This window comes from Coloeus monedula, assembly GCF_965178545.1.
Source record: "Coloeus monedula genome assembly, chromosome: 3".
NCBI lineage: Eukaryota > Metazoa > Chordata > Aves > Passeriformes > Corvidae > Coloeus > Coloeus monedula.
In genome coordinates this window covers 27,707,626-27,733,730 of record NC_138783.1, presented here as the reverse complement: position 1 = coordinate 27,733,730, position 26,105 = coordinate 27,707,626, and the positions used below count along the sequence as shown (strand labels likewise).

General features: G+C 42.6%; 1 protein-coding gene across 1 annotated transcript in view; it reads left to right on the top strand.

Moving 5' to 3' along the window:
• Positions 1-1,874: 1,874 nt before the first annotated feature.
• Positions 1,875-26,105, top strand: part of TBX15 (T-box transcription factor 15) — a 90,197-nt gene continuing 65,966 nt past the window's right edge. The window contains exon 1 of the mRNA XM_082278724.1: positions 1,875-2,191. Within this exon, the coding sequence (XP_082134850.1) occupies positions 1,990-2,191 (202 nt within the window). The 5' untranslated portion in view covers positions 1,875-1,989. The remainder of the gene's footprint in view (positions 2,192-26,105) is intronic.

The window sequence follows — 26,105 nt, the reverse complement described above, 5'->3', positions numbered from 1 at the left end:
CTTGCCTCGGTCGCTCCCTTCTTGTTGCTACTCCTGTCCCGGCACGGCTCCCCGCAGAGCCGGGGAGCGGGCAGCGCCGGGGTGGGGAATACACGATATCCCGTGTGGCAGCGCCGCTGCGCCCGTCGCTGAGCCCGCGGAGAGTGACCTGTCAAGGAGGTGTACTAGAGGGGAGGGGAAAGGAGCGGCGGGGAGGGGGATGAGGGGTGTAGGGCGGGTGATGGAGACGTACAAAACCTGCTCCTCGGCCTAGATAACAAGGCTTAGCTTTTCCGGGATTTGCCGAAGAAATGGCTTCTTTCCCGCTTTTCATCTGAAGTCCGTTTCCGTGCGTGTGAACCTCGGCGGGCGCCTTAGGCCGGGGAGAGAGCGCTGAAGGGCTCCGCCGTACCACGCTGACGTGGGCACCGTGGATTCACTCTGGGAGCAAAAGGAAGTGTTTTTCCCCCCTACACTCCCACATGAGCCTCTTTCACTTGTTTCCAGCCCCACAGAAAAAAATCGTCTACGAAAAGCCTCATTCCCCCCCAGCACTGTCCTAAGCAGCTCTGCACCTTCGGGGAGCAGCGGAGAAACAATGGACAAAAAATAATCCCTTCCTGAAAATTGGTGTGTCTCTTTGCCCGCTTTTCCACCGCGGCTCGGTCCATGCTAATCCCCTCTCATACTTTATAATTATTTATATTTAATTTTGAACTTGTCTCGAATTAACCCCCCGTGGCTTTCCCCGCTGTATTTTCCCTATACAGTGTTTCGCTTGACTTCATTTATTTTTCCGGGGTCCCACCAGCTAATGAAAACAGACGCTTCTGTCACCTTCTCAAAAGTAGCCCTTGTTGCTTTTCACTGCGAGCCCCCCCGAGCCACGCGTGACTGAGGGGCGTGGGAGCAGCTGCGGACCCGCCTCAGCCGGGAGGATGTCAGGGCAGAGTGAGCCAGAGAGCAGAAATAAAATGCTGAATATTATGCAGGCAACCAGCCGGGATCTGTACCTAGCGGCTTTGTTTTCGCTATAGCTAGAGTGACAAAAAGAAGCAGGAAAGGGGGAAAAAATTATATAGATATATATATAAAACCCTTCCCAAAGAGAAGGCGCTCCCCATGCCCGGGGGTGTCTGGATCTCCCTGCCAGCCCACGCCGCCCGCTCAGCCCCGCCGCTCCACGGACACGCATCGTTTTGAAGCGAAAGTTCAACCCCCTCGAGACGTTGCTTCTGCTTCTGCCAAACACCGATTCCGCCGGCAAGGGCAAGTAATACATGGCATAAATGAAGTTTTAAAAACACCCCCTCATCCGGCACCGCTGGGTGGTAAAGCACCTCTCGGGTACTTTGCGTGGGGATTAGCCAGCAGCAGCGTTTGGGAAACCCGGGTGCGGCGGAGAGAAGTGCGGGAGTTGTTACCTCTCTGTGTTTAGAGCTATGGGTTTCCTACTGGCTCCCCGTTCTTCAAACAGTTAATTCTCCCGGCCGGTGTTCCAGGACTCAGATGGCCAAAATTCCTCTCCCTCAAGCCCGAGTCTCCCTCCCCTCCCTATTGGGTCGCAGCTTTTGGGTCTCTCCCGAGCTCTCCCTCCTATTGGCCGGGGACATTTTTTTTTCCTTTTTTTTTTTTTTTTTTTTTCCTTGACAGGCGCACGCAGCCTGCCTAACTCTTGGAGAAAAAAAAAAAAATCCCAGAAGTTTGGATCAATCAGAGAGACACAGAAGGAAAGGGGAGAAGAAAAAAAAAAAAAAAAAAGAAATCCAGCCTGCAGCCCCTCTGAGCAAGTGCTGGGACCTGGGCTGAGCACACCCTCCTGGCTCTGCCTGCGGAGTATCTGCAGCCTCATGTAGTGCCTTCAGGAGACTGAGGGCTGGTTCTTCTGGGGGTGCAGCTGGGGAGGGGTGGGGGGGGGAAAGAGGCAAGAGGCTCTGCCTCTGGTCCCCGAGCTGTGCGCTCCCAGCCACTGGTCGCTCCTCTGCCCAAGGGTCTGGGCTGGGGGATAAGATGAGTGAGAGGCGAAGATCGGCGGTGGCCCTCAGCTCCCGGGCGCACGCTTTCTCGGTAGAAGCCTTGATCGGGACAAATAAAAAGAGGAAACTGCGAGACTGGGAGGACAAGGGGCTGGATTTGTCCATGGAAAGCCTCAGCCCCAATGGCCAGCTGGGGGACAATGAAGACCCGACTCAGTGCCTGGACCTCAACCCCGGTTAGTGCGACTCCTTTCTCTTCGGGACCCCCCTCCTGCCCCGCTCCCTCCCAGCCGCTCTCCCTGGGTCCTGCCGGGAGCTGCCCGCCGGGCAGCGCGTCCCGGAAAACATCCGAGACTGGGAGTACAGAAAAAAAGAAGCGGGAATTGTGCGGAGATTTCTTGGGGGTTTTTTGTGTTTGGTTTTGTTTTGTTTTGGTTTTTTGTTTTTTGTTTTTTGTTTTTTTTTTGTTTGTTTGGGGTTTTTTTTGTTTGTTTGTTTGCGTTTTCTTGTTTTCTTGCTTTCAGTTTATGGGGACTTTCTCTTACTCACTGTGTCTCTTCCCCCCTCCCCTAGCTCCATGATCTCCCGTGAGGGACGGCGTGTCCCCTCTGCTTCATTTTTCTCCTTCTCTCCTTCCTCTCCGTGGCTGTCGATCGCGATAGTCCTTCCCGGGTGTCTCGGGACACGCGTTTCGTTTTGCCCCAGAGTTTCCCGAGCCTCGATCGTGGAGTTGCCGGGTGGGTCGGGGGCAAAGGAGTGGGGTGCAAGATGCACCCCTCTCCTCTTTTCCGAGTCACGGGCCAACCCCCGTGTTTTCTTCATGGAGGCAGTGCCGCCCTAAGCGGAGGTTTCGGTGTAGGAGAACTTTGTGGGCATCCAGGATCAAAGCTGCTCCGAGGCGAGGGTCGCCGACTCCTCGGAGCGATGGGGACCCGCTAAATACGCCTGCAGCTCGGGATCCTTCTCCCGGGGTCGGACCCGCTGGGTCCGGGCGGCGCGGCCTCGCCCCGCTCCTGGGACGGAGCTCACAAGCCGCAGCCGAGGCGCGGGGGGTCGCGGAGAGGAACCTACCGTCTCCGGAGGGAAAACGCTCCCGGCAGGGAAAAGGACCTCAGCGGGCAAGGGGCACTCCGAGGAGTCCAGCCCCGCTCCCGAGCCTGGCACCTCCCGGGAGCCGCGGCGTATGGAGCAGCGCCGGGCCCGCGGCCCCAAGGCCGGCGGGACGGGGTTAGGGGAGAGGGAGCACAACGCTTCCCTCCTGGTGTCTGTATTTTTAATTTTAAACTCTTGTTTATTTATTTTTATTTAAAAGGAATCCAGTAGCTCGCAGCTATCATTTGGCACAAGCCAAGCCCGGGTGTCCTCTTGTCCCCCCGGCCGTTTCTCTCCGGCCTAAAACGACGGTCCCGCAAACGCAGCCGCGGACCCGCGACGATCCCGAGGGTGGAAACGCGCTGGGCCCCGCTCCCCGAGCTGTCCCCGCGCCCTTCTCGCCGTCCCCACGCCCCGCTCCCCAGGGCCTTAACAAGGGACGGATCGAGCTGCCCCGCTCTCACAATTATAGTGTGGGGAGAAAGCGAATTTTAGGTGATTTTCCGTTTGCTTTTAATGTTCGGATGGGGCAAAAAGGTCAAACGATTTCTTTGCACAACCCCTAAGAAAAAGGGCAGAAATATCCTTCACACTTGCCAAGTCCTTCCCGCTGCACTTGGAACAGCAAACACCTTTTAAAATTTGTTTTTATTTCTTTTGCTATCCCTGAGCTATCAATAAGCATAAGTTGCCCAAAACTCAGAGTTAAAAAAAACCCCAAAAACCCAAACAAAAAACCCCCAACCAAACCAACAAAACAAAACAAAAACAAAAGGAGGGGAAAAGAGAGACAGAGAGAAATAATTATTGATCGAGGTATTAAAAATATTTGCTGAAAATATTTGAAGTGTTTTTGAAGGGAGCTAAAGACCGTGAAGACCTCGTCCCTCTATGCTCTCAAGGAGCCGCATTTCAATTTGCTTTTAACAGCAGCCGCCTTCCCCGGTGCGGATCCTAAGGAGAAGTAGGTAAAATCTGCTGCCAGGGTCGTCTCTCTCAGCGGAGGGATGGGCATAAAGTAGAGGGGACAGCAGAGATCAACCAGTCAAAAAATAGTTTACGGTTTCAGAGGCTTCCCGGTTCAAAAGAATAAATACGCGACCAAAGACAAAAATCTGCTTTCTGATAACAGAGAGTATCAGTGCATCAGTCTTCTTTTTTATTTCAGAATGGTTTTTCTTTTTTTTTAGAACCGTTTTTCATAAATTTTTAGCCACAATGGGATATATTTTTGTGCGGTCTAAAAGTTTAATTTGCCCATTTCTCCGTGAATTCGAATTGGAAAATGGGAAAACTCTTCCTGCGCCAGATTGGAGAGCGGGAGAGAATGGCTGCTAATGCCTGAAACCTCAGAAAGTAAATGTGATGTTTTTCATAAAGCAAAGGAAATCAAGAACAGTTTGAGAAATCATTTTTAGGAGGTTGATAGACTTTAAATAAAGTCCGCGACTCTAATTTGCGCAGTCACTTCATTAAACCTAATTCCTCCGCGGCGTACTTTTGCTGCTGGGTGAAAATTGATTAGCGGCTCCATAATGACCACCAAATTCCATCTTTACAAGACCTAATTAAGAACAAACTTTACACCTAACGTATTTTAAACTTGCCAAATCTCCCGCGATATAGAAAAAAAAATAGAAAAGGGAATTTTTATAGCGTCCCAAAGGTTCAACACTCAAAGCCGCTGCCCCCGAGTAGCGACGGGCTGTTCCTTCTGCTGGCGGTGTTGCTGGTACGGGGGTGCTTGCGGAGAGGCCGCAAGTAGTGCAGTACGCGCTGGGAAATGATGCCTTGATTATCGTGGGATAACATAAATCGGTCTAGCCCCATTTATCGATCTTTTTGCTTAAATTGCCTCCATTTCAGCGCGGGAGGGTCTGAAAACCATTCACCGCGGGGAACTAAACGCGGCCGCCAGTAGAGTAAGGCTTCGCTCTCCTTTTCCCAGATCTTTTCCGTGCAGGCGGGTATGAAGATTTCTCTCCCACTCGCGGGACACGGGGTGGGGGGGGAGGCGGAGGGGCTGCCCCGCTTCACTGCCGGCTTCGGTGCGAATCTGTGCTGGACGTGCACAAACTCAGCCCTCGGGAGTGCCTGGGAGACAGCGTTTCTTGTTTCCCCGTTTCGGGGGAAACCCTGACCCCTTACGTGCCATCTTACAGCCTTGGCCAAACTCTTCCGTGATGATATTGGCGAGACTGTGTCTCCCCGAGAGACTTTCCCACCCTCCGGTGCCCCGTCTTCCTGGGAGAAGCGAGGTGGCAGGCTGGGAGGTGGCGGGTCGGGGTGTGGCGTGGGCAAAAGTGAGAAAAGCAAGCGGATAAATCCCCCAGGTTTGTAAAAAAATATCTCCCGAGCATCCGAGTTATTTATGTCTCAGCCACGAATCTCGTCACCAGAGTTAATGTGCTTTTTTTACGAGACTCATTTAAAAGGGGGATAAATCTGGATTTTAATCACGTGCGGGTTCAATCACGAAGTTGTGAAAAGGAATTCGGGATTACAGCGGCTCTCACCTTCTCTCCCCCACCCCGTGCATTGGGGGCGCGCCGGGCCGGGGAGGCAGAGCTCGCCCGGGGGCTCCGGGAAGCCTCCCCCGCTGCTCCGCCGCCGCCCACGGCCGCGCTCCCGCATCCTCCCCCGGCACTCAGTTCTCGCCACCGACAGGCCAAAGGAGGAGGAGGAGGAGGAGGCGGGTGGCGGGACGCCCCTCCGTCCCCTTGGCAGGTTCGGTTTCAGAGGGCAGCAAAACAATGGGCTCGGATATCTTCTGGGTATTTATAGATTTAACCTGAACAGCGGAAAGGTCACGGGGGCCCCAGGCATTGCCTCCCTTGATGTATATATTGTTTACCGTCGTTTACGGCTGTGGCATTCGTCGGCCCGTCCCTTTGCCACCCCAAGGGCGCAGGGACAGACCGAGGCAAAGCCGAGCGCGCAAGACTTCTTTATTTTTTTGGAGTGGGTGGGTGGAACGTGTCTCCGTGGACGCGTTTGCCTTCACAGAAACACGGCTGCTCCTTCAGGCGGTCAGGGTCTCTTCACGGCGAGACGGGCACAGGCGCTTCAGAGTCAGAACAAAACGGTGCGACGGCTAAATACATAGACTTTTTCGGCTTCGGGGCCGTCCTTTTCCTTACAAAGAAACACACAAGCGATTTCGTAAACGAATTTTACTGCCAGTGCAGTCCTTGTACCGCACGCCCATCCCATCGGTATTTTTGGTTGCATATATTAGAAGTGCACCTATCAGTTAAAAAACCCCCCAAACCACCTGGAAACAAACAAATAACCCCCAAACAACAAATTAAACAAAAGAAAACAAGGCATTGTTGCGAGTTTAATTATTCGCTCCCTGTGTTTATCTGAATCTACACTGGCGAACTACTGCGAGCCTCTGCAAAGAGAGAAGAAACACGGCACACATTTTAAGATCCACGATGTGTTTATTATATATGCTTATCCGTAAGATTAAGATCCGGGAGTTTGACAAAGCCTTCGGTGGCTGACGAGAGTAAAACCTTCAGCTCTTTTAGGGCGGCTTGTTGTTCTCCTGTGTCTCCCGGGAGGTTGCATCGATGTCCATCCCAACCCCGCTCCGCCACGGGGTTCCTGCTCCTCCTTGCCCACGGGCAAGCCCCCTCCGCCGGCGGGGTTGCGGGAGCCATGCAGCCCGCCCACCCTCCGGAGAGGTACAGAGATTTTAAGAGCAGGAGAAAATGCCATTGACCCTTCCGCTTTTTTTTTTTTTTTTTTTTAAATTATTTTTTAACAGCCTTGCTTCTGAATGCTCATATTGATGCATTCCGTTCTTTGAGCAGCGGCTGTTAAACTCGTGAAAAGGGAGTGACTTAATTCGGTTTCTCACTTCAGCTTTTGTTTGAGTGCTCCGTGGATGGGGCTAGGATTTCAAGAACTGGCAGAGCACTTTTTCTCGTCTCTTCCCCGAGGTAGAGCACATTGGTGTACATCGTCCTTTGCATGGTCCTTGAGGCTCGCAGATGAGCAATGCTCTGTGGCAACGAGATGTAAGGCAGAGAGTCAGCTTTGCCTTTGCTTTGGGACTGGGAGTTATTGATGAGAAATCTTTCTAACGAATTTGTGTGTGACTGGGATCGTATGAATTCATTCCACCTGCTGGATCATCAGTTTGCCTCTTTAAGATGGGGTACAGAGCTCAGATCTGTTGCTCCCTTGTGTACACGGTGGAAGGAAACGCAAAATCTGCCCCTCCTAATACTTCTGTTCCCCCCATACTTCAGCAGCAGAGCTAAAGCTCTCGTCTTTCCCAGAGGAGACAATTGCAGGAGGCAGATGGAGCTGTCCAGATGAGAGCCAGGAGAGCCGAGCCCTGTGGGGGCTCAGGAAAGGGTTGTCTTAGTCAAGTTCATACAACTCTGACCTTGGAGCTCGAGGAGCCAGAGAGCGAGAAGGATTTGTCCCTGTGGTTATATCCGTCTTACTGAATTGGGGAACTCCTGCTGCTGGCTTTGTGAAACTCCTCCTGCAGAGAGGTGAATTACTCACGCTGTATTAAGAGGGCAGGTAATAGAATAATAGAGGCAAACCTCACAGAGCAGCAGCGCATTAGAAAAAGGGCAGCGTGTCAAACAACTTCTTCCTTTCTTTTATATGTATTTTAAATCTGCAGCATTTTTTACACAGGTTTATTCCATCTGCTGGTAAGGGGAAAGCTGCTGTTTCAAAAGATGTTTCTTGTCTTTGACAAGAACTTTGGGAGAATCCAAAAAGCTTCTGTTACAAGCAAAAGTCAAGTAATTCCTTACGAACCATCAATCATTTCTCCCCCCTCCCATTTGGGACTGAGCGCTTATATCAAATATCAGCCCAGCTAGCCTCTCCTCAGGCAGAAGTGTCCTGCTTTATCCGTATCTGTCTTTAAGGAAAACTGATGCTTTTTTCAGATGGAAAAGTTGCAAGATGCCTTCCAAGAGCGCTGCATTCAGGAAAGAGGATTTGCATTGTTTCACAACGAAGTCGGTGACATTTGAGTCACTTCTATTCACACAGATCACTGTTCCTATTGTCATCCGTTGGATTCCTGAATGAATCTTTGCTTCCCAGTCTTAGGTCTTCAAAGATCAAAACTTTATTTTTTCCCCCACAGTTTCTTTTTCCTGCCTTCTGATCTAGACTAATAAGGTTACAATAGTATAAATAATGCACTAAAATCAGTCTGAGAGTATTGAAAATTTCCTGAATATATTGAGACAGGACCAGATGGCATTTACATTGTCCTTTTTGAAAAATTAGTAAAACCAATTCATGTGTGAGTTAAATCACGCCAGGTGTCCATATTGAGATTGGTAGTTTACATTGGTGACGTAAAATCGAATTCAGTGAAAGAAACTTAGATTTTCTAAACCTGACAACGTTTCAGAGATCAACAGTTTCCCAGAGAGGCTGAGCGTGCTAGTGCCCGTTGATGGAGTTACAGGGTTTTATGCTAACTCTTAGTTCTCTGACATCCTCCTAAATAGTGCAACTACTCTGCAGTAATGGGATGGGACGTTCTGTTTGAATCCTGACAGAAAAGGCATCGTGGGTATACAAACATATGGGTAGTGTCTGTCAGCCTGGGAGCTGTGTGGCTCCATTTGGAAGAGCAGCAGTGGGCACCTGGGTATAGGGAAAATGCAGGCAAGAAAATGCAGAATCTTCCTAATACTGTCCAGAGCAGCTCTGCGCAGCAGGACATTGAAAGATTTTGCTTCTATAGCTTTTTATTTGAACTACAGTTTCGTCAGGTAGAGAGTACTGTGCAGCAGTGCTGAGACATTTTTGTTTCCAGAGAGGAAAAAACCCCAAAGGTGCAGCTCTCTGCTGCTTGTTTCCAGTACAGCTGAAAATAGGTTACGATTGCAACCTTTACACCTGCGAAACATGTGCTGTCTCAAAATACAACCCCCTTGCATTTCCTGTGTTAAAAGCTGTAGTGTGCTCTGGTCAGAAGTGCTAGGGAAAGACATAGTGGCATGGTAAAATGAAATTGAAATATCTTCGAAAGCAAATTGAGAATTTTTAAAACTGAGAAGAAATGTGTGCCAATTGAAATTCTAGTAGCGATTTGCATCCTGGGGGCATCTTTTAATTGCATATTCTTCAAGGTCAGGAAACAATGAATCAGTAAATCAATTCAAGAAGTGATAAAAGCACTTGTTACAATAATATTTACAATCATATTTTCATATACCCTTTGCCTAATTGAGCTATTGATCTGAGAGTATTGGGAAGATGGTGAAAGGATTGTCTGAGTCAGACCCCTGTGACAGCAGCTTGTCCAAGGTTTGCTGGGTGTTCACAAATGCAGCCTTGCAGCTGTCAGAGGGAAGGATTCACCCAGCAAGTGGCTTAGGCCAGCACATTCTGATTCACAGCAAAGGAGGATGTCCAAGGAGGATTTTCATTTTGGGACTCAGCAGAAAAAAGAGTGCAGATGGTGGGGATTCGCTTAGATTTAGCTCAGCAAAAGCTTTTTTTTTTTTTTTTCCCTTTAAATTTTATGGAGAATCAGGAAAGTTTAGGGTTTAGCCAGTCTTTCAGAATTTATTTTTATATCATCAAGCTACCTAATGTTTTTAAGTTGTGCAACCATTTTAGAACTAGATCCCAAGCCTCCTTGTTTCAATTAATGAAAAGGTAGTTCTAAAATAAATCATAGAAGGATTTATCAAATAAAGAATAAGGCATTTTTATTTATATAATACTCAAATCAAGCATTTGGACCCTCAAAACTGCTTCCCATTTTTTTTTTTCTTCTAGAAGTTAAAGATCTTTGGCAAATTCTGCAGGATTTAATGAAGTTTTCATTTCTCCTAAGCTGGATTTTCTTGGTTAATTTGATATATATATATATATATATATATACTTAGAAAAAAGTTTGGCTAAACTCTTGCATGATAGAACTGAGACCCTGTCATAGTAGGTGGCTTCACTTCACTATCACTGCACCTGTTCATTCTTCTCAAGGCTTTTGCTTTTTGGGAAAGAAATCTTCCAGTATTGTTAAATGGACATTTTCAACTATGTCCACATGTGTAGCTCTTGGAAAGGAGCTTGGGAAGAAGTTACTGCCAACCACCTTTAAAAGAACCAATTTAGAGTTTCTAAAGTGTACTTAACCAACTGGTTAAAAGCTGACACAAATCATATTAATAATCAGCACATATATATGAATGCAGCCACAGCAAAAATTGTTTTAAAATCAGTGGGCCAGGACACACAGAATAGCTATGAATGACTTACAGTTCTTTGACTTCACTCAGGGGCTGGATGCACTCTTGGCTAACATTGATATTTTTCCATGACCAATGAATTAACAAACCCGAGCTTCAGCTTTTAGGAGCTTCAGGAAATAGAGAACTCCCTGATCAGAAATCTCCTCCAAAACCGAGGAGAAAATTGAAGACACCAGAGTGACTTTGCTTTTAATAAGAGTGAAGAACTGTGCATCATAGGCTTTTTAGAAGCTGCACTAGTAATAGCAGTATCCCTAAATAAGATAGCAGAAGTGCTGCTCTCTTGTGATACCAACATCTGTGTGAATGCCTATGCAGAGAAAATAATTCCAATGAGAACATTTTATAACATTTAGAAATGTATGGTGCATATGATGTGTAGGTTAGGGAGGCTTTAAAAATAGAATCTTCTTGGTTTACCCCTGAAATGCCTGTAGATCAGTTCTGTAATTCTGAGTTTGCTGAGGAAGATGGGACCTTGGGAAGACATGGAGAGATTCACAGATAGACTGTTTTTTTTTCCACCTGATTGTTGCACTGGATTTTCTTCAGCCCTGCTCTAAGGATCCTATTAAAAACCCAGTTATCAAATGTTCATAGGTGTTATTATAATCACATTTAATAACTTTTACAAGAATTACATTCTTTGATAAAGAAATTGTCCTGGTTCTGCCCTGTCAGCACCCTCTTTAAGTTTTGCACTTTGCACAGAAAAAATGCAAATGAATTTTATTGTACTTTAAGCAGCCTTTCTCACCAGGGTGAAAAAATAGCAGAAGAAGCCCTGTTGAGTATTCCCTTATACCCTCTCAGACTTAATGGAAACTCCCCCACTGGCTTTTTAAGAAAGCAAACTTCAGCCTTGAGCTTGCGCTGGACTCCACGGCTGCCTTACCTTGTATTTAAATACCATGCAAGAACTGGGATTGGCAATACCAAATTTTTAGTTGATGTATCCTAGTGTGAAGGCTGTGTGGAAGCACACTGCTGAAAGAGGGCCTGATTCTTTGACATGCCAACTATCTGCACTTCAAAGGACTATATAGTGCTGATTTTCAAGGGTGCAACTTCTGTGACCTTATTTTCAGTGGTGTTAAGAACGTGTAATCGCCATGGAGATCTTAACCTCTCCCTTGATTTCTGCTCTGAGATGCCCTAAACAGGCTGTGATAGCCTGAAAGCAGCCTCCTCCTCAGCACAACAGTTGGGACTGGAATAATTTTGAGTTATGTAGGCGGATTCCTTTGTCATTTGCTGGAATATCATGTCAGTCTGTATGAGTTAAATAATCATGACAGGGAGAGTAATACCTGGGCGATCATTTGATGTCATAGCTGGATCATGTTTGCTCTTCAGATTTAGTGCAAATGCCTGATAGTGTGAAAACAATCAGGTTGGATCAGATGCAGGTTTCTGGATTATGCCTGTCTTTGCTATTTCTAAGTGCTCCTGCCATTGAATTGTGTAATACAATTATACAGAGCTCCATACAAGGCAAAAAGGCTGTTATTTTTACACAGAGAAGTTACTTTTTGCTTCATAAAGCTTAACCTTTTTATGCCAGAAGGTTGTAGCAAGCTATAAAAGTATAGAATTCAGCACATGACTGTGGGTGCCTAATGGTTTTTATTTTGCTTCAGAATTTAAAAGATAAACAGAAGATTTATTATTGTAGGATTTGGGGGTTTCCTGTGCCAAGCTCTTTGGAGCAAATAAAAAAAAGTCTTCATTTACCATCAAACAAGCCTAGCAAAGTCTCCATCTGCCTAGTGGCAAGCCAGTCACATTATTCACTTCAGTGCTGGGGAGTGTTAGCCACATAAACTGTAACATCACAGTGCTGTTATGCAGGTCCCTGCGATGCTGACGGAGCGGCAGAAAGCCCACACTGCCCCATTAGAGACTGCTTGGATTATTCTGTACAGTGTAATTCTGTTTACTCCCTAACTCAGGAAATTGTGCCTGAGCTGGGGAAAGGGAGGGCAGCTGTGGAAGTGCCTAGCAGTGTGCCGTTCCAGAAATGGACAATAATTAATAGCTTTTGTGAAAATACAGCCGTATAATGCAACTGCAGGAAAAAAAAAGCCAACCTCAGTCTGCTTCTCAGAATGAAAGATTTGATTGTGAATTGGCTGGTTACTAAGAGCCTTTCAAGACTGTTTGCTCGAGTTACATTAAGGTGCTGAGCATCATTTATCCTGGGAATGCTGGAATAATTGATTTAGAAAAAAAACGAAACGAGGTTGGACTGAGCCCATACAGGGCACATAAGAAAGTAATCCACTATGGTTACAGCCTTCCTCAGAGGAGCAGTTCAGCCCCAAAGGGGAATGGAAAATGTCTGGGGCGTTTTTTGCCTCTGTTCTTTTGGGATGTCAGACGCCCTCCTCCTGGTTGTGCTCTCAGACACCTGCAGGACTGGAATGTCCAGAGGCTTCTGTAGGTGCTGACTTGTCCTTGGGCTGAGAAGTGATAGAAAAAGAGCAAATCAAGAGTAATTGTGCTGTAGCTTAGCTGGATGAGGACTGGGTGTCCTGTAACCTTCTGAGGGGCTCACTTGGCTGGGACAAGGGATGCAATGCATCAGGGAATGAACTGAGTCACTGCTTTGTTCACGTTCACGTTGAGTCACATGTGCACATTATCCTCCTGGGAATGAAATGATGATGAAGTCAGGAAGAGAAGAGTTGTGGCAAAGTGGCACAGGACTAGTGGCAAAGGAGTAGAAAACCAGAAAACTGATAGAAAACCAGAGAGAGGGATTGCTGCTGGGAAGGAAGAGGAGAATGAGGTGGGAAAGGGAGAGGTTCAGGGCTTCATTTCCTACCCACTGGCTGCTCTCAGCATGAGAAGAAATTAGAAACTATTTTCAGACTTTCTCCCTGCATCTGGGTACCTTCCTGTGTTGTTCTTTTTTTTTTTTTTTTTGAATAATGGATAGCGTGGTTCCTATACATGAAATACACTGTTCAAAATAGTTTCCAAAGACAACTTAGGACACTATATGAGTAAATGTAATAATTTGTTTTTGTTTAGACCTGTAAGAGAGAGGAAAGGGAAAACCTCTCAATTAAGCAGAAGTTTTCATGAAAAAGAGCAGGGTTTCTTCCCATGGTCTTTGTTCTCTGTGGTTTAATGCAAAAAAAGTTAGGAATTTCAGGAAAAATTATAAAGACTATTCTAGAGGAAATATTTTCTCTTATAGTGAGCTCCACAGGATTTTTTAGAATAATATTTAAAATCCTGTTTGCAACTTTTTCTACTTTATTCAGGTCTTTGGCTTTTTTATAGTCACAGTAATAGATGTTACACATGGAGTTCAATCTACTTTACTGTGCAGTTGCATTGGCTGAACATTATGTATTTTCACTGAATATAAACATCATATATTTCAGTGCTTTATAGTATTAATATTTAAATTGTTGGTATACAGAAGTCTTTTACGTGGCAGAGAGACTATGTTAGACATTATTGCAGTGAGTGTAGTTATTTATTCTATAGGTATACCTAGAGGTAATTCCTAATTGCTAATTTAATTATGCATAGCACATTTCTTACTGTTAAGGACATAATTAAACTCAATTTATAATAATCAAGTACTTCAGGTAATTCAGTCTCCCCCCTCTACTCAAAATTTGTACTTTTTACATTGTTTATTTGTGTGTTTTTCCTGGGGGCATGGTTGGAAGGAAGAGGGACCAGCTTTTCTGCACAACAGCAAAAGTTATTTGAAATGTCTTTCTGGCTAGGACTCTTGAACTTAAATGAAGAATTAAAAATAGTAGCAATGGTTTCTTGTTACAATTATTTGCAGTATAGTGAGAATATGTATTTGTGAACCGACCCTCAATCATTCTATTTGTGAATATTCAAAGAATTTACTGAGTATTCATGAAGATGCTTGACAGCCATGAATTAAAATATAAATAATTACATCTCAGATAGTTGCTATTTACTGTACCATTTACAATGATGTTTGCTATGCTGACAAGTGGGAAGAAAAAGCTTATTATTATGGTCATTTAATGAAGTGTATACTATGCATTTTTTCCCTGAAAAATAAGCATTTCTTTTTTAATCTTACCCGCCCCCCCCCCCCCCCCCCGCTCATTTCTGCTTCCTTTTTTCTTTATTCCACATTCAGAGTTGTATTATTTTTGACTTTTCTCCTGTAAGTCAGGGTGTTTGTCCAACTCTGTTTCTAAAGCAGGAGGTGATTCATTGTTAGCACTTGGGCTGTCGCACGTACTTCAACTGGTGACTCTTGGTGACAGCCCAGTGCTGTCCTTTGCTCACATTTAACAGTACAGCAGAGCACCAATTCACATCCAGGGCTTCAGGACATTGCAGCTGTACAAAGGTAATATTTTGAAGGTGTTGCTGGTCAGCCACCCTTCTTTAATAAGACAACATTCACACCAAGTGTTTACACTGTGGCTGGCTAAATTTTTTCCCATGTACATACTAAGATGTGAACTTCGTTGCAAATGCCAGAATTGCCCCTTTGAGTACAGCAAGTCAAATGCTCCTAACTCTTCCCTGATATTTCCATCATAGGGGAAACAGGCACTTCAACCAGGCTTTGTCATTATTTTACTTGTGGTCTGAATTTGACATAATTTAATAATAAATTCAAAAGAACGGTTGATGATATTAGAGTAGGAAATTAAAATTCAGTACAGGGGAAACCCTAAATGAAGAATGAAGAAATAATAAAAGTAGAATTTTGTGAAATAGACCAGAGGTCTAGAGGGTTTTTTTTTCAGTGCACAATGAATTACAGGTGAGATATCCATTTAAAAAAGGGATATTTTATTGGAAAAAAAAAATCCGAAATTCCTGAGCTGTATTTCCTCTTTATCTAAGATATTGTGAAAACCCCCCTTTACTCTTGTATATCTTAACAACAAACAAGAGACTAGAAAGCAGTAATTTCTTATTTGTAAGGGCAGAGGAATCTGAAGCCGGAGGCCTAGTTTGCAGAGTTTGTATAGCAATTAAACACATCAGGATTTCCAGTTCAAATTGTTGGCTCAAAATACATCTTGGTTTAATAAGAAAAGCACGGGAATAAGTCAGTGATTGGGTCCCTTGCACAAGGGATTTGCCAAATTGGAGATCTAACATTTTCATTTTCTTAAATTACATTTTTGACTATCCTGACACAGATAAAAAAGGTTACTTTTTTATGAGGACATGACTTCAAAAGATATTTTTAAATATTTGTGCCTTTTGTTTTTCTTCAGCAGAGTCTTTAGATACTTATTTGGGGCCAAATTCAGCAAGCAACTGAGAACTCTAACCCATCCTTTTACTGTATTTAAACAAAAACATAACAGTGATGATGACTTATACCAAATATTTAATATTCCCCATTTTTAGAGAATGTCGTTCTCCCTCTCTTTTTTTGCTTTTGTTGTAGAATTTCTTTTGTTTAGGAACTTAGGATTTTTTTTTCAGTGAAGATATTCCTGCTACTCTTACCAGCTCAGAAAAAGTGAGTGTTTAATATGGGACACAGTTTAAATCCCATTTTACTTGCTATATACTTTCTCCACATCATGTGCATGTATAAGACTCTCCCTCTCTAGATAGATCTATAATATGTACATGTATATATTATATATAATTTAGATCATTGTTTTATGTAGATACTATATATTCCATATAATACTAGTATTTTTGATATGATTTTAGTATGACGATGTAGTATAATCTTTTTCTAGAGACACTAAAACACCGTATTTAAACATTTCACATATTTTAGGTATTTTAGAAATACCAGTCTTCTCTGTTCCTATTTTGTGCTCATATTTTTTTTGTGGTGACAAGTGTTAGATACTAGTGCTACATTTGATGGCTAAAAATAAGAGAATCATGCTCTGCAAGAGGTTTCATGCTTTTGGTAGTGAAAGCTACTTTCATTTTGCAGTAGAATTTTCACACCTGTTTTTGTATAGAACAGAAAAAAAAGGCCTTGCTTTTTAATGGGAGAATCATTGTTTTATGTATAGATTTGTCCAACTAAGGTTGCAGCAAGTAGCTAATGTTCAGGACTTGAAGGTAGAAATGTCTGCTGTCTTTGGTGACAATCACTCAACAAGAGCATTCTCCTTTATCCAGCAGATATATCTGTGGCAGCATGGGTTTCCCTCCAGGCAAAAGTGGATGTGAAATCTTCTTTTAAAGAGCAATTGAAAAAATTTGCGGTGTTAAACATAAGTGCAAAAAACTCTTTTAATGAAAGACAGATTGCAAGCGTTTGCCTAAGATTATCACTCTGCTAAACTGAAGCAGAGCAGCCGAAATTCCTGCATCATTTACATCCCCTGAGCCAGGCAAGGGCAAAAGCTGGAGTGAAAATATTTGATAATGTGCGAGCAAACAGCTGTGAGGAAGAAAAAGCTGCACTTTCAGTCACTGAATCTCTTGGCAAAAGAAAATAATAGTTTAGTCAATGCCAAATGGAGCAAACCCTGGGCTGTGCCATGCCATAAATCCTTAAAGGGACGCTCTCTACTTGGATTTAAAAAAAAAAGATCAGTCCTGATATCCTCCAGTTTCTTCTCCTTTTAAATGCTCTGGCTGGCACTTAAAAGCATATAAAACTTTAATTTCTGTTCATGAGATCTTTCCCTTTTTATGTTTGCAAAGGTGGTTTCTGTTAGCCTGTTTCCTCCTTGCTATCTGAGGCCCTGATCCTGCCAAAACGTATTCATATCCTTTATTGCAGTGAGCCTCCCATCCAAATCCCTCCCAGCAGGAAAGGTGAGCTCACATTTATGTGTTTGTAGGAGCAGCGCCTAATTGTAAGGGAAATGGAAACTGCACAGAATTCTGTCTGTGGCACAAAATAAACAATAGAGAATATGGAGTAAAGTATATTTCTTTAATATTTCAATTATAGACACGCTAGAAGTGATGTGTAACTTTAGTAAGAGACAGTCCCTTCAGAGAGGAATGTAATTTTTCATCTCATAAGTATATAGTTTTAAGCAGAAATACCTATTAAAATAGTAGATATTCAAATTATTTCAGTTGTGAGGTGAGGAATCAGGTTCTTTATTTTCATCCTGTATTTTCATTTCAATGTAAAACTCTCAAGTCCTTTTGTTGCTTGCCATGGAACTGCAGTGGGACTTGGATTTTATTTCCTTCATGCATGATCTTGTTTTGCACATTTAGCAGTTCTGATGCTGGAACTTTAGGTAAGTCCATTCAGAAATTGCAGTATTTATTAAACCACCTTGTATGGTGTCAACAGAAGACAGGATGTTGAACAAAAATAAATTGTGGCCCCTTATATGCCCTTATTCAGAAAAATAGTCTCACTGAAGTCTCACTGGGAGCTGGAAAATACATCAGATGCAATTTAGGGCTTTACATGAACTTAAAAGCCTAAACTGCATTCGAAAATGCGCAGGGGGAAAAAAAAGTGTGCTGAAATTATTTCCATGCCTTCAAAGGTCTATCAAGTTTTAAAGTATGGTATTGGTGTGGATGACCATAATTGAAAAATCTAGTCTAGCCATAACAGGCTACCTTTACCTTGTGCTAGAGGTGGTTGAGATAGACTGCAAACCTGCTGTCATCTTACAGAGCTTGGTAAAGCACAAACAGCTGTTAGACCCAACATGAAGAATGGGAATGATAGAGCACTGAGCAGTTAGGTGAGAAATTATCTTTCTTTCTTTCTTTCTTTTTTTCTGGCTAACAACCTGTGGTAAAAGTTGGGCAAAGGTGTTTTGCTATTACTCAGTTTTTGGACTTCAGTTGTAGGAAAGTTATGTAGAAGAGAGGCAATCTTTAGTTCTCGTTCTGTCTTCTTACACACTGGTGCAGCTGTTTTACTGAAAGTTGTTTGCAGACCACAGGTGAGATGTCATTATTTAGATCTTGTAAAATAAAATATGAACGAGCACATACCAGCACTTCAGGAAGGTTTTATAAGCACTTTCCACCCCAAAAGCCTAGTTTTGTTCTTCCTCTGGGCCCTGAACTCTTGATGACTTAAAGGGTATTTCTGTGAAAGAAACAAGGCTCTTGTAAGCAGCTGGACAAATGATTTGCATCATGTTCTGATGTCACCAGATATGTTAGTTCTTCCTGCCCCTTCCCCAATGACTGTATCCTGTTGTTTACCAACATTTTCAGCTCCCCATACACTTCCCCATACAGCATCCCAGGTGTAGGAGAATGTTTTCTCCACTTGGCTCCTGTCTGAGGATGTTCTGCTGGGCTCAGCACATAGAGCAAGTAGTCAAGAGAGCCTCTTCAGTGAAGGTGCTAATTTGTTTTTGATTTTCACAAAACATGTAGAAATGTAATTCATTTGACACTGTTATCCTTCTGTCAAAGTTGTTAGAAGCTGACCGGTAAGTCAGTTTGGATCAGTGGGTGAGAATATTAAGGGAAAAAGGAAAATTTACCAACTGATGGCCTTTTGTGAGGCTTATTTCCTAAGAAATACAGCTAAAATGTTTGATATACAGACAGGCAATCTACCCCCTTACTTTTATAACCCAATGTTCAAAAGTGATGCTTTAGGCTAGAGTTATTTTATGTGCTTATGAAAAGATGATGAAAAAATGATGTTCCACACTTTCACACATTTTTTGTCATTAGTATAGCTTTATTCTTCAACTTTCAGATCTGAGTGCCACTTCAGGAAACAAACCCAACTGCATAAAGCTTATGCACATGCTGTTACAGCGCACTGATTCTCTGCGCCCCTTTGTTACTCACATGGGTCTTTTAAACAGCATTTCCTCTCCTTTCCCAAAATACATATAAGGAGGTAGCTAACAAAAATCAGTATATCACCATTAGCAAACAAATTAGAACCTGAAGGTATAAACAGAACATTAAACCTGCTGGTTTAGAGACTGCAGATTTGCAGAGATGTCCACAGGGTGGTTTGCAGGCCTGTTAGGCACCTTGGTTTAAAGGATATTGCACTTCCTTTTTCCAGAAGGAGATCTGAGTTGCTGCACATTCAACTCATGTACTGTAACATTACCTTAATTCTGACTATGACAAACTACCCAGGAGCATTTCATTGCTGCACCCCAGCTACTGCCCCTTCTCTTGGACTCTGTTAGAAGCTCTGACAACTCAGAATGAAATGTTATCCCTTATTTGGTAAATGGTAACATTTTAAAATGGTAATTAATACAAAATTAACCTTTCATATTTTTTAAAAATGGTTTGACATAAATAGTTACACCCTCTGAGTAAAGATTTCCCTGTTAGGGAACACAGATTAAGAACCCATTTACCACATAAAACTAATTTAAACCCCATATTGAGAGTTTAGTATAGTTTGTTGGCTCTTGTGTGAAACACTGGATATGAATTTCATCAGAATATTTATAGATACAACATTCCTCCTTTGTATCACCATCTGCTCACCACCTCTGATTCTCTAGCTGAGCTTCAGGGTCTGTACCAATGTCAGCGGAAGCTTTAAAATCTGCCATTAAAATAGAAACAACAGCAGAGATCTGCTGTTAAAATAATAGCAACAACATCCCTCTGTGGGATGCTGGGGAACACACAACTATGGACAGGCCTGATCCAGAATTCCTTTCCTGCCCTGGGAGCTCTTTTGGGGGGTAAAAATAAGAAAAGAAAGAATGCACAGGCTGAGTCCGTTTGTGTACAGATAGATGGAAATGTGGAACTACTTTCTCCCATTGTCCTTCTAGTTGAACACTGGGGAGAGATTGGAACAATGCATGGAAATGCCAAGGAGGGAATGTAAAGAGATGCTCAGCAGATGAATTCAATATAAACAGCTAAACCCACTGATAATGTTAATTTATACATTTTCCAAATGATTCTCCATGTCATTGTGACTAGGCCAACTTCTACACATATTGCAGTTAACAGCAGCAGGTTTACAATTAATAACAGCAGGATTACAATTAATAGCAGGAGTCCTTATACTGGATAGTAGTGGGACTGGACTTAGGGGTCATGTATGAAACACCCTGAAAACACACACAAGCAGAGCTGTGAGCAAGAAAACAATATGTGAAAATGAAAGTAGTGAATAAACATTAGCTTTGCTGTCGGGCAAATTTTTAGTTGATTGTAAGGGAAAACCACTGAGCAATGTCATCTGGTTTGGTCTTCTTTTTTTCAAAGAGTCTATGTGGCCATGGCATGGTTGAGACATTTTCCTGGAGAGAGCATCTCAGAAGACACACACGTCTAATGAATTCACAGCGCGTTCATCAGCGCAACTTCTCAGCACGTCTTCACGTGCTAGACTAGCAGAACTGCAGACACCATGTAATTCCTGACAAAAAAATAACACTGTGGTGACTAGTATGAAAGAAAAAGATGATCACAGTGGTCAGTAGTATATCTCGAGAAGCTTTACTTTTCATATTTTGGCGCTGCTTTGATAAAAAAGTAGTCTGAAATGTGGCCTGATGAGTTTTTTCTAACAGAGAGAAACTAAAGGCTTTAAAAAATTGCCTTTTTCAACAGAAGAATAATTTAGGACTGACAAATTAAGCTAACCATAACAAAAGGATAAAAAAGGACAAATCCTCAAGACAGAAATTGCCTTTGGATGATTTCTTATCCAGAAAAGTGTGTGAGTACTATTTGCAATGGATGTTAACAGTGCAAAATCAGCGGGGGGTTCTAGGTTCTTGTAGTGGGATAGGACAAAGTGCATCTCTAGTGCAAAAAACCTGTGAATTCTCATCCTTCACTAAACAAAACTACTGTAATCAATTTACATGTAGAAGTAGAAGGAGGTTTGCTGATTTTGCTGCAATTACCTGCTGAAGAGCTAGGCAGAAAAATAATTCTGTGTCTTGTGGTGCAATCACTGTGAAGTGTATCACTCACTGGAGGAAGCGTGAGGAATTTAGTCGGGAGGACGACCATGACTGTTACTAAGTATCAGCAGTGAAGTGACTATGCTGAATTTCTTAGTGATAATTGATAACTCTTCAGAACAGCAGCATTGTTAAAAGTAAAGTGTTCAATCTCTAAAATACTCAAGATCCTGGTCAGCTATTGCAGGGTATAAATAGACACTTGTGGTTTCATGGCATAGGAAAAATACACACAGAATGAATTAACAAAGAGCAACACAAAATGTCAGCATGATAAACAGTCAATTAATGTTTCAACAATGTTGAAGCATAGTGGGAATACAATCTTTGTACACAAATTAATTTCCTCTTATATTGTGTGGGATTTTTTGTCTTGCTTCCCTTGTGCATTCAGAGAGTGCTGTTGGTTAAGTGGAACATCAGATGAAGGTGTGAACTGCTTGTGTCTCTGCTGTCAGGGGGAAAAAAGCTGCTGCATTTTGTTTTAATCTAAACTGTGTGAGTCTGTCGGCAAGACTATGTGGAAATGAACAGGAGACCAAAACAGGAGGGCAAAATAAGAGATCTCCATGAGATAAGGGAACCCAATTTATTATTTTTAATGACAGGCATATGGAAGAGAGGCGTATACCACGGTAGTAACAAGAAACAGCCTACCATTTAATAACGGGAGAAGATAGCATTTATTTTTATGGCAGGTCAAGAGCCCAATCCACAAAACAGATGAAACTTTGCTTTCATGAGCTCAGCAGGCCAAACCCGTACCATGCAAGCCACAACTGCAGCTGAACTGGCCTTTGAAGTTAGTTGTATCTGCCTTTGCAGTATCAGGCACATGAAGCCCAAGAACGTTACAGGAAAAAAAAACCTTTAAAAAATTACTGTAAAGGGGAAGTAGCATAAAGAAAAAAAAGTCAAAATCCACATTCTTGTGGGTATAAATCAGTTCCAGTGGCCTGAGTGAATTTTCCCTTGTTGATACTATATGATGCTGACCCAGAAAGACAGAAGTATGAATACAGTAGCCAATTGGGCAGAACTCCAGTGAGATAAGCATTATCTGTGTAATCTGAGATAAATTCCTTTTACTTTCGTTCATTAAAGGTAAGAATTGCACAGTGCAAACCATGCAGAGGTCAGACTGGTCTGCACCTTTACCGTGTGCTAGTGACTGCCTGTCAGTAATCTACAAGGGCTTGAGGCATGGACTCAAGGCTTGAATTTGGTCTCACACATCTAGAGTCTTTTACTTCCTTGGTCTATTTCTCCTAGTCACTCTGGGTTTTGCAGAGAAGCAAATTGGGATGAAAAGCACGGAAGAAAGTCTCTGCCTAGAGGCACCTTTTCTGTCAGGGATGTATCTGCCTGAGTAGGAAGAAATAACAGTTTATTTGGGTATGTCAACCCTGCTCCTTCTTGCTTATTCCTGGTTGCTTTCAACTACTTTCTGTTCAGTTGATTTTTTACTATCTCTTCTCCAAGTATCCAGCTTCTCCCTTTTGTTTCAGAATCCTCTTTCTTTGCTTTTCCCTAGAAACTCACCATGCTCATTCTCTTAGACTATCTTGTCCACAGAAATATTACTGCTGATAATTCTCCCCAGATGTTGTCTGGCACATGATCATGAGGCCAGGCCCTTCCGAAGCTATTTACCTTCCATTAAATAAATAAAAAAAACCCTAAACCAAAAAGAAAGACAATTTTCTGTTTAAAACCCAGTCCAAACAAAGCTAGAACATGCAGAAATTGCAAAATAAGATATTCAAGGTTCACCAAAGCATTAACACAATACAATTCACTAAATGGAAGTATTATGCCTGTTAACAAATTTAAAGAAAAGTAGTATGTGAATGTGCAATATGTAAATAATCAACATTACTGATAAAAAATATCATGACTAGGAATTTGGGCTTAGTCCCTGCTGAATTTCTGCCTTTTGTGTGAGTAAAGAATAGAACTTGGATTCAGATCTTCTGACTAATTTCTAGAAATGTGAACTGATGGGTTTCTCCATCTGGTGCCAAGGTGTCCCAGAATTAGCAAGCTTTAAGGAGGAAAGGAGAGGGCGGTTCAAGGATGAGCCTTGATAACTTCCAGGTTTGATCATTCCACACGTAGGGTCTCACAACAAGAGGGATATCCTCTCTTCCTTCTGCACTAAGTGAGCTCCATGTGAGGGACTGGCAGTGGGCAGCCCAGCAGATCCAAGGGGATGCTATGAGGACCAGGGTCAAGTCCACTGAGAACATTTCTGTCATCCCAGGTCCCTGGTGCAACACAGGATGACAGGAAAGCAGCTTGCATCTCAAGAGGTTCTCCAGGAGGAAAAGTCACTACAGAATACACACTGAATTGCTACAGAGGCAGATACATAGGTAGAAATATTATTTTATTAAAGTTGGTTTTGATCAAATCACACCTGGAAGATGAGTATCTTATGTGTCCTCTCTCTCATTCCCAATGCTGAAGTATCTATTTCCCTTTAAAATTGCATTTGTTTTAGAAATTATTCCATTTTTCCTTGAGTTCATCCACATCTGTTGCTCCAAAGTGCGAAAAGGTCAGATGAAAGCTTTTATATGATTATTGCTGATTGCTGTTGCAGATAGAAGAGAGGACTTCTTGATCTATTATCACAAAGTTCTAAATGATATTTGATATCCGCCTCCAAAAGGGTTAATTTAATGAATGACAGCTGTCATAAGGCAAAGAGAAATATACATTGGATTGAGTGAAGAATTCTTTGTTTTTAACCAACATGGCAAAGAGAGAAAGATGAAGGGAAAAGGGTATTTTCCTATTTATTTCAAGGAAGGCCAAGTAAAGAAGTGGCTTTAAATTCAGATTTTTTCTTTCTTAATCTCTTTCTTATGCAGCACTCATCTCAGAAATTTTCTCACACCATTCTCATTCTGTATTAGCCTACAAATATGGCTTTTTCCTCAAGTAAAAAGCATCCTTCAGCCGAGTTTCTCATTTCAGCTGAGCTCTGTAACAATGTGCTACTCTTTCAGCCCCATAAGATTTCCCATTGTGGGAGGCCTTATTAGTATGGAACTGTTTGTTTTTGGCTCTGTCTGTTGCCAGATGAAATTAATGACAACAGCTTTTCAAGTCTTTAAAGTGCTGTCTGGTACACACACAAGTATGTGGTGAAATGGGAAAAGAATGTCAGGGAGTATATTCATTTTCACAATTTTTTTTTTAGCCCATCTGAGAAAACTCTGTTCTTACTCCAGTTCTTAAAGTTTCTAAGGACTTGAGACATGCAGGTATTTAATTGAATCTTTAATCCACAGCAGTTTCTGAGACTTTTTTTTTTTTTGAAATGAGGAAATCCAACACCTTCCTTTTCTCTTGTCTAACAATTTTTAGTGTAGATGCTGAGCTGTATGAGGGATCCTGTGCCCACTGTTTCCCAGAGATATTGCAGGTCCTGCCTCTGATCTGTCCCTCACTTGCTCAGTTTTGAGAATTCTGCTGAATTTCTCATGGCCAAAATGAACAGCTGCCAGCTGTCAGCAGGGCCTCATCAACTGTCTTCCTCTTGAAGACATTCAATCCAACAATCCACAAACAGGCGAGCTGTAGGACCTTTGCAGAGCCTAAGCGCCAGTCCTCGATGTATCTTCAAATTCATAGTGTTGCTGCCATGACTATAAGGTCCTGTCACTTAATTATTTCTACATCCAGGGACAAGAAGTCCAACCCATACAATTTTCAAGCTTTGAAATTACCTGGGGTTTCTTCTGAAAGAGAAACTACCATTTCATTGTGCATGATCTTGATAAATAAGTCTAAGGACACTATATTCGGTCATAAACCCATCTGTTCCTGCTGCCTTATTTACATTTAGAATTTCTATGATAGTACTCACTTCCTCCTTTGAAATGTGTTATCCAAGAATTCTCTGTGTGTATATATATATATATATAAAGTTATTTTTATTTTTATTTTGTGGTTCTGTGGGGAAGAAGCCCCTAAAGGAGTTTAAAAGTTGTTGGCTTTTGGCGACATAAGCAATAAACAAAACCTTTTGGTTGCAAATCACCCAACATCTCTTCTCAGCATGTAGCCATATGTCCTTTTCTGTCCCTTTTGAAGGAACTGCCATATTATCCGCTTTTTCAAAGGCCTGCCCACCATCTTTGCTTTACATGATGCTTTGGTTTATGCATTTTTAGGTTGGTTCTGTTTAACAGACTTGCAGGAAATCCAGTTCTTCAATCCCTGTGGATTTATGAATATTTTAACAAAAGCTTTTAGCAACTTTCTGCTTATCTCCGACCGAAAGGGATTCACCAGGCCTTTCCTTCACTGATTCTTGACTTTTTAAGATGGAAAGCTTTACCAGTTCCTTCGCCATTTATCCTCTTATCCCAATGAGTTTACTGGCGTTTTTTTAGATAACTCTGATAGGGGACGCATCAGTGCCTGAATATGCATCACATGGTTGACAACAGTAAGAGCACCCCCCACTTTAAGACCTTACCACCTCTTGAACATTACCAGCATCTAACAAGGTGATTAAATTACCTGCTTATCTGCAAATCCTGATCACTTTGCTCTTCCAAGGGCTGGATTAGTGAACTGACTACAATTTTCTCTTCCGTCCTAAATTTTATTAAAAATTCTTTTGAAAAAGGGAGGTCACATGAAAGAAGCTCGTTCCCGCATGGGGCAGTATGGAGTACGTACTCTTTCAAGTTACCATTTTAGAAGTCTTTGATCAGAATATATCTGCCATCTTCAAACACCAAGCTTTTAGGATGAAAAGGAGGTATTTGACTAATAAAACTGCCACCCCTTCTCCTGGTGGCCTGACAAACAGTATGGTGTATATTCTCAAATTGCAGCTCAAGAAAATTTCCTTGTTGGTCTGCAAAGGAGCTTCTTGTAATTGCAAGTTGCGTTATTAATTTTTAATTTTTTTTTAATTGCTT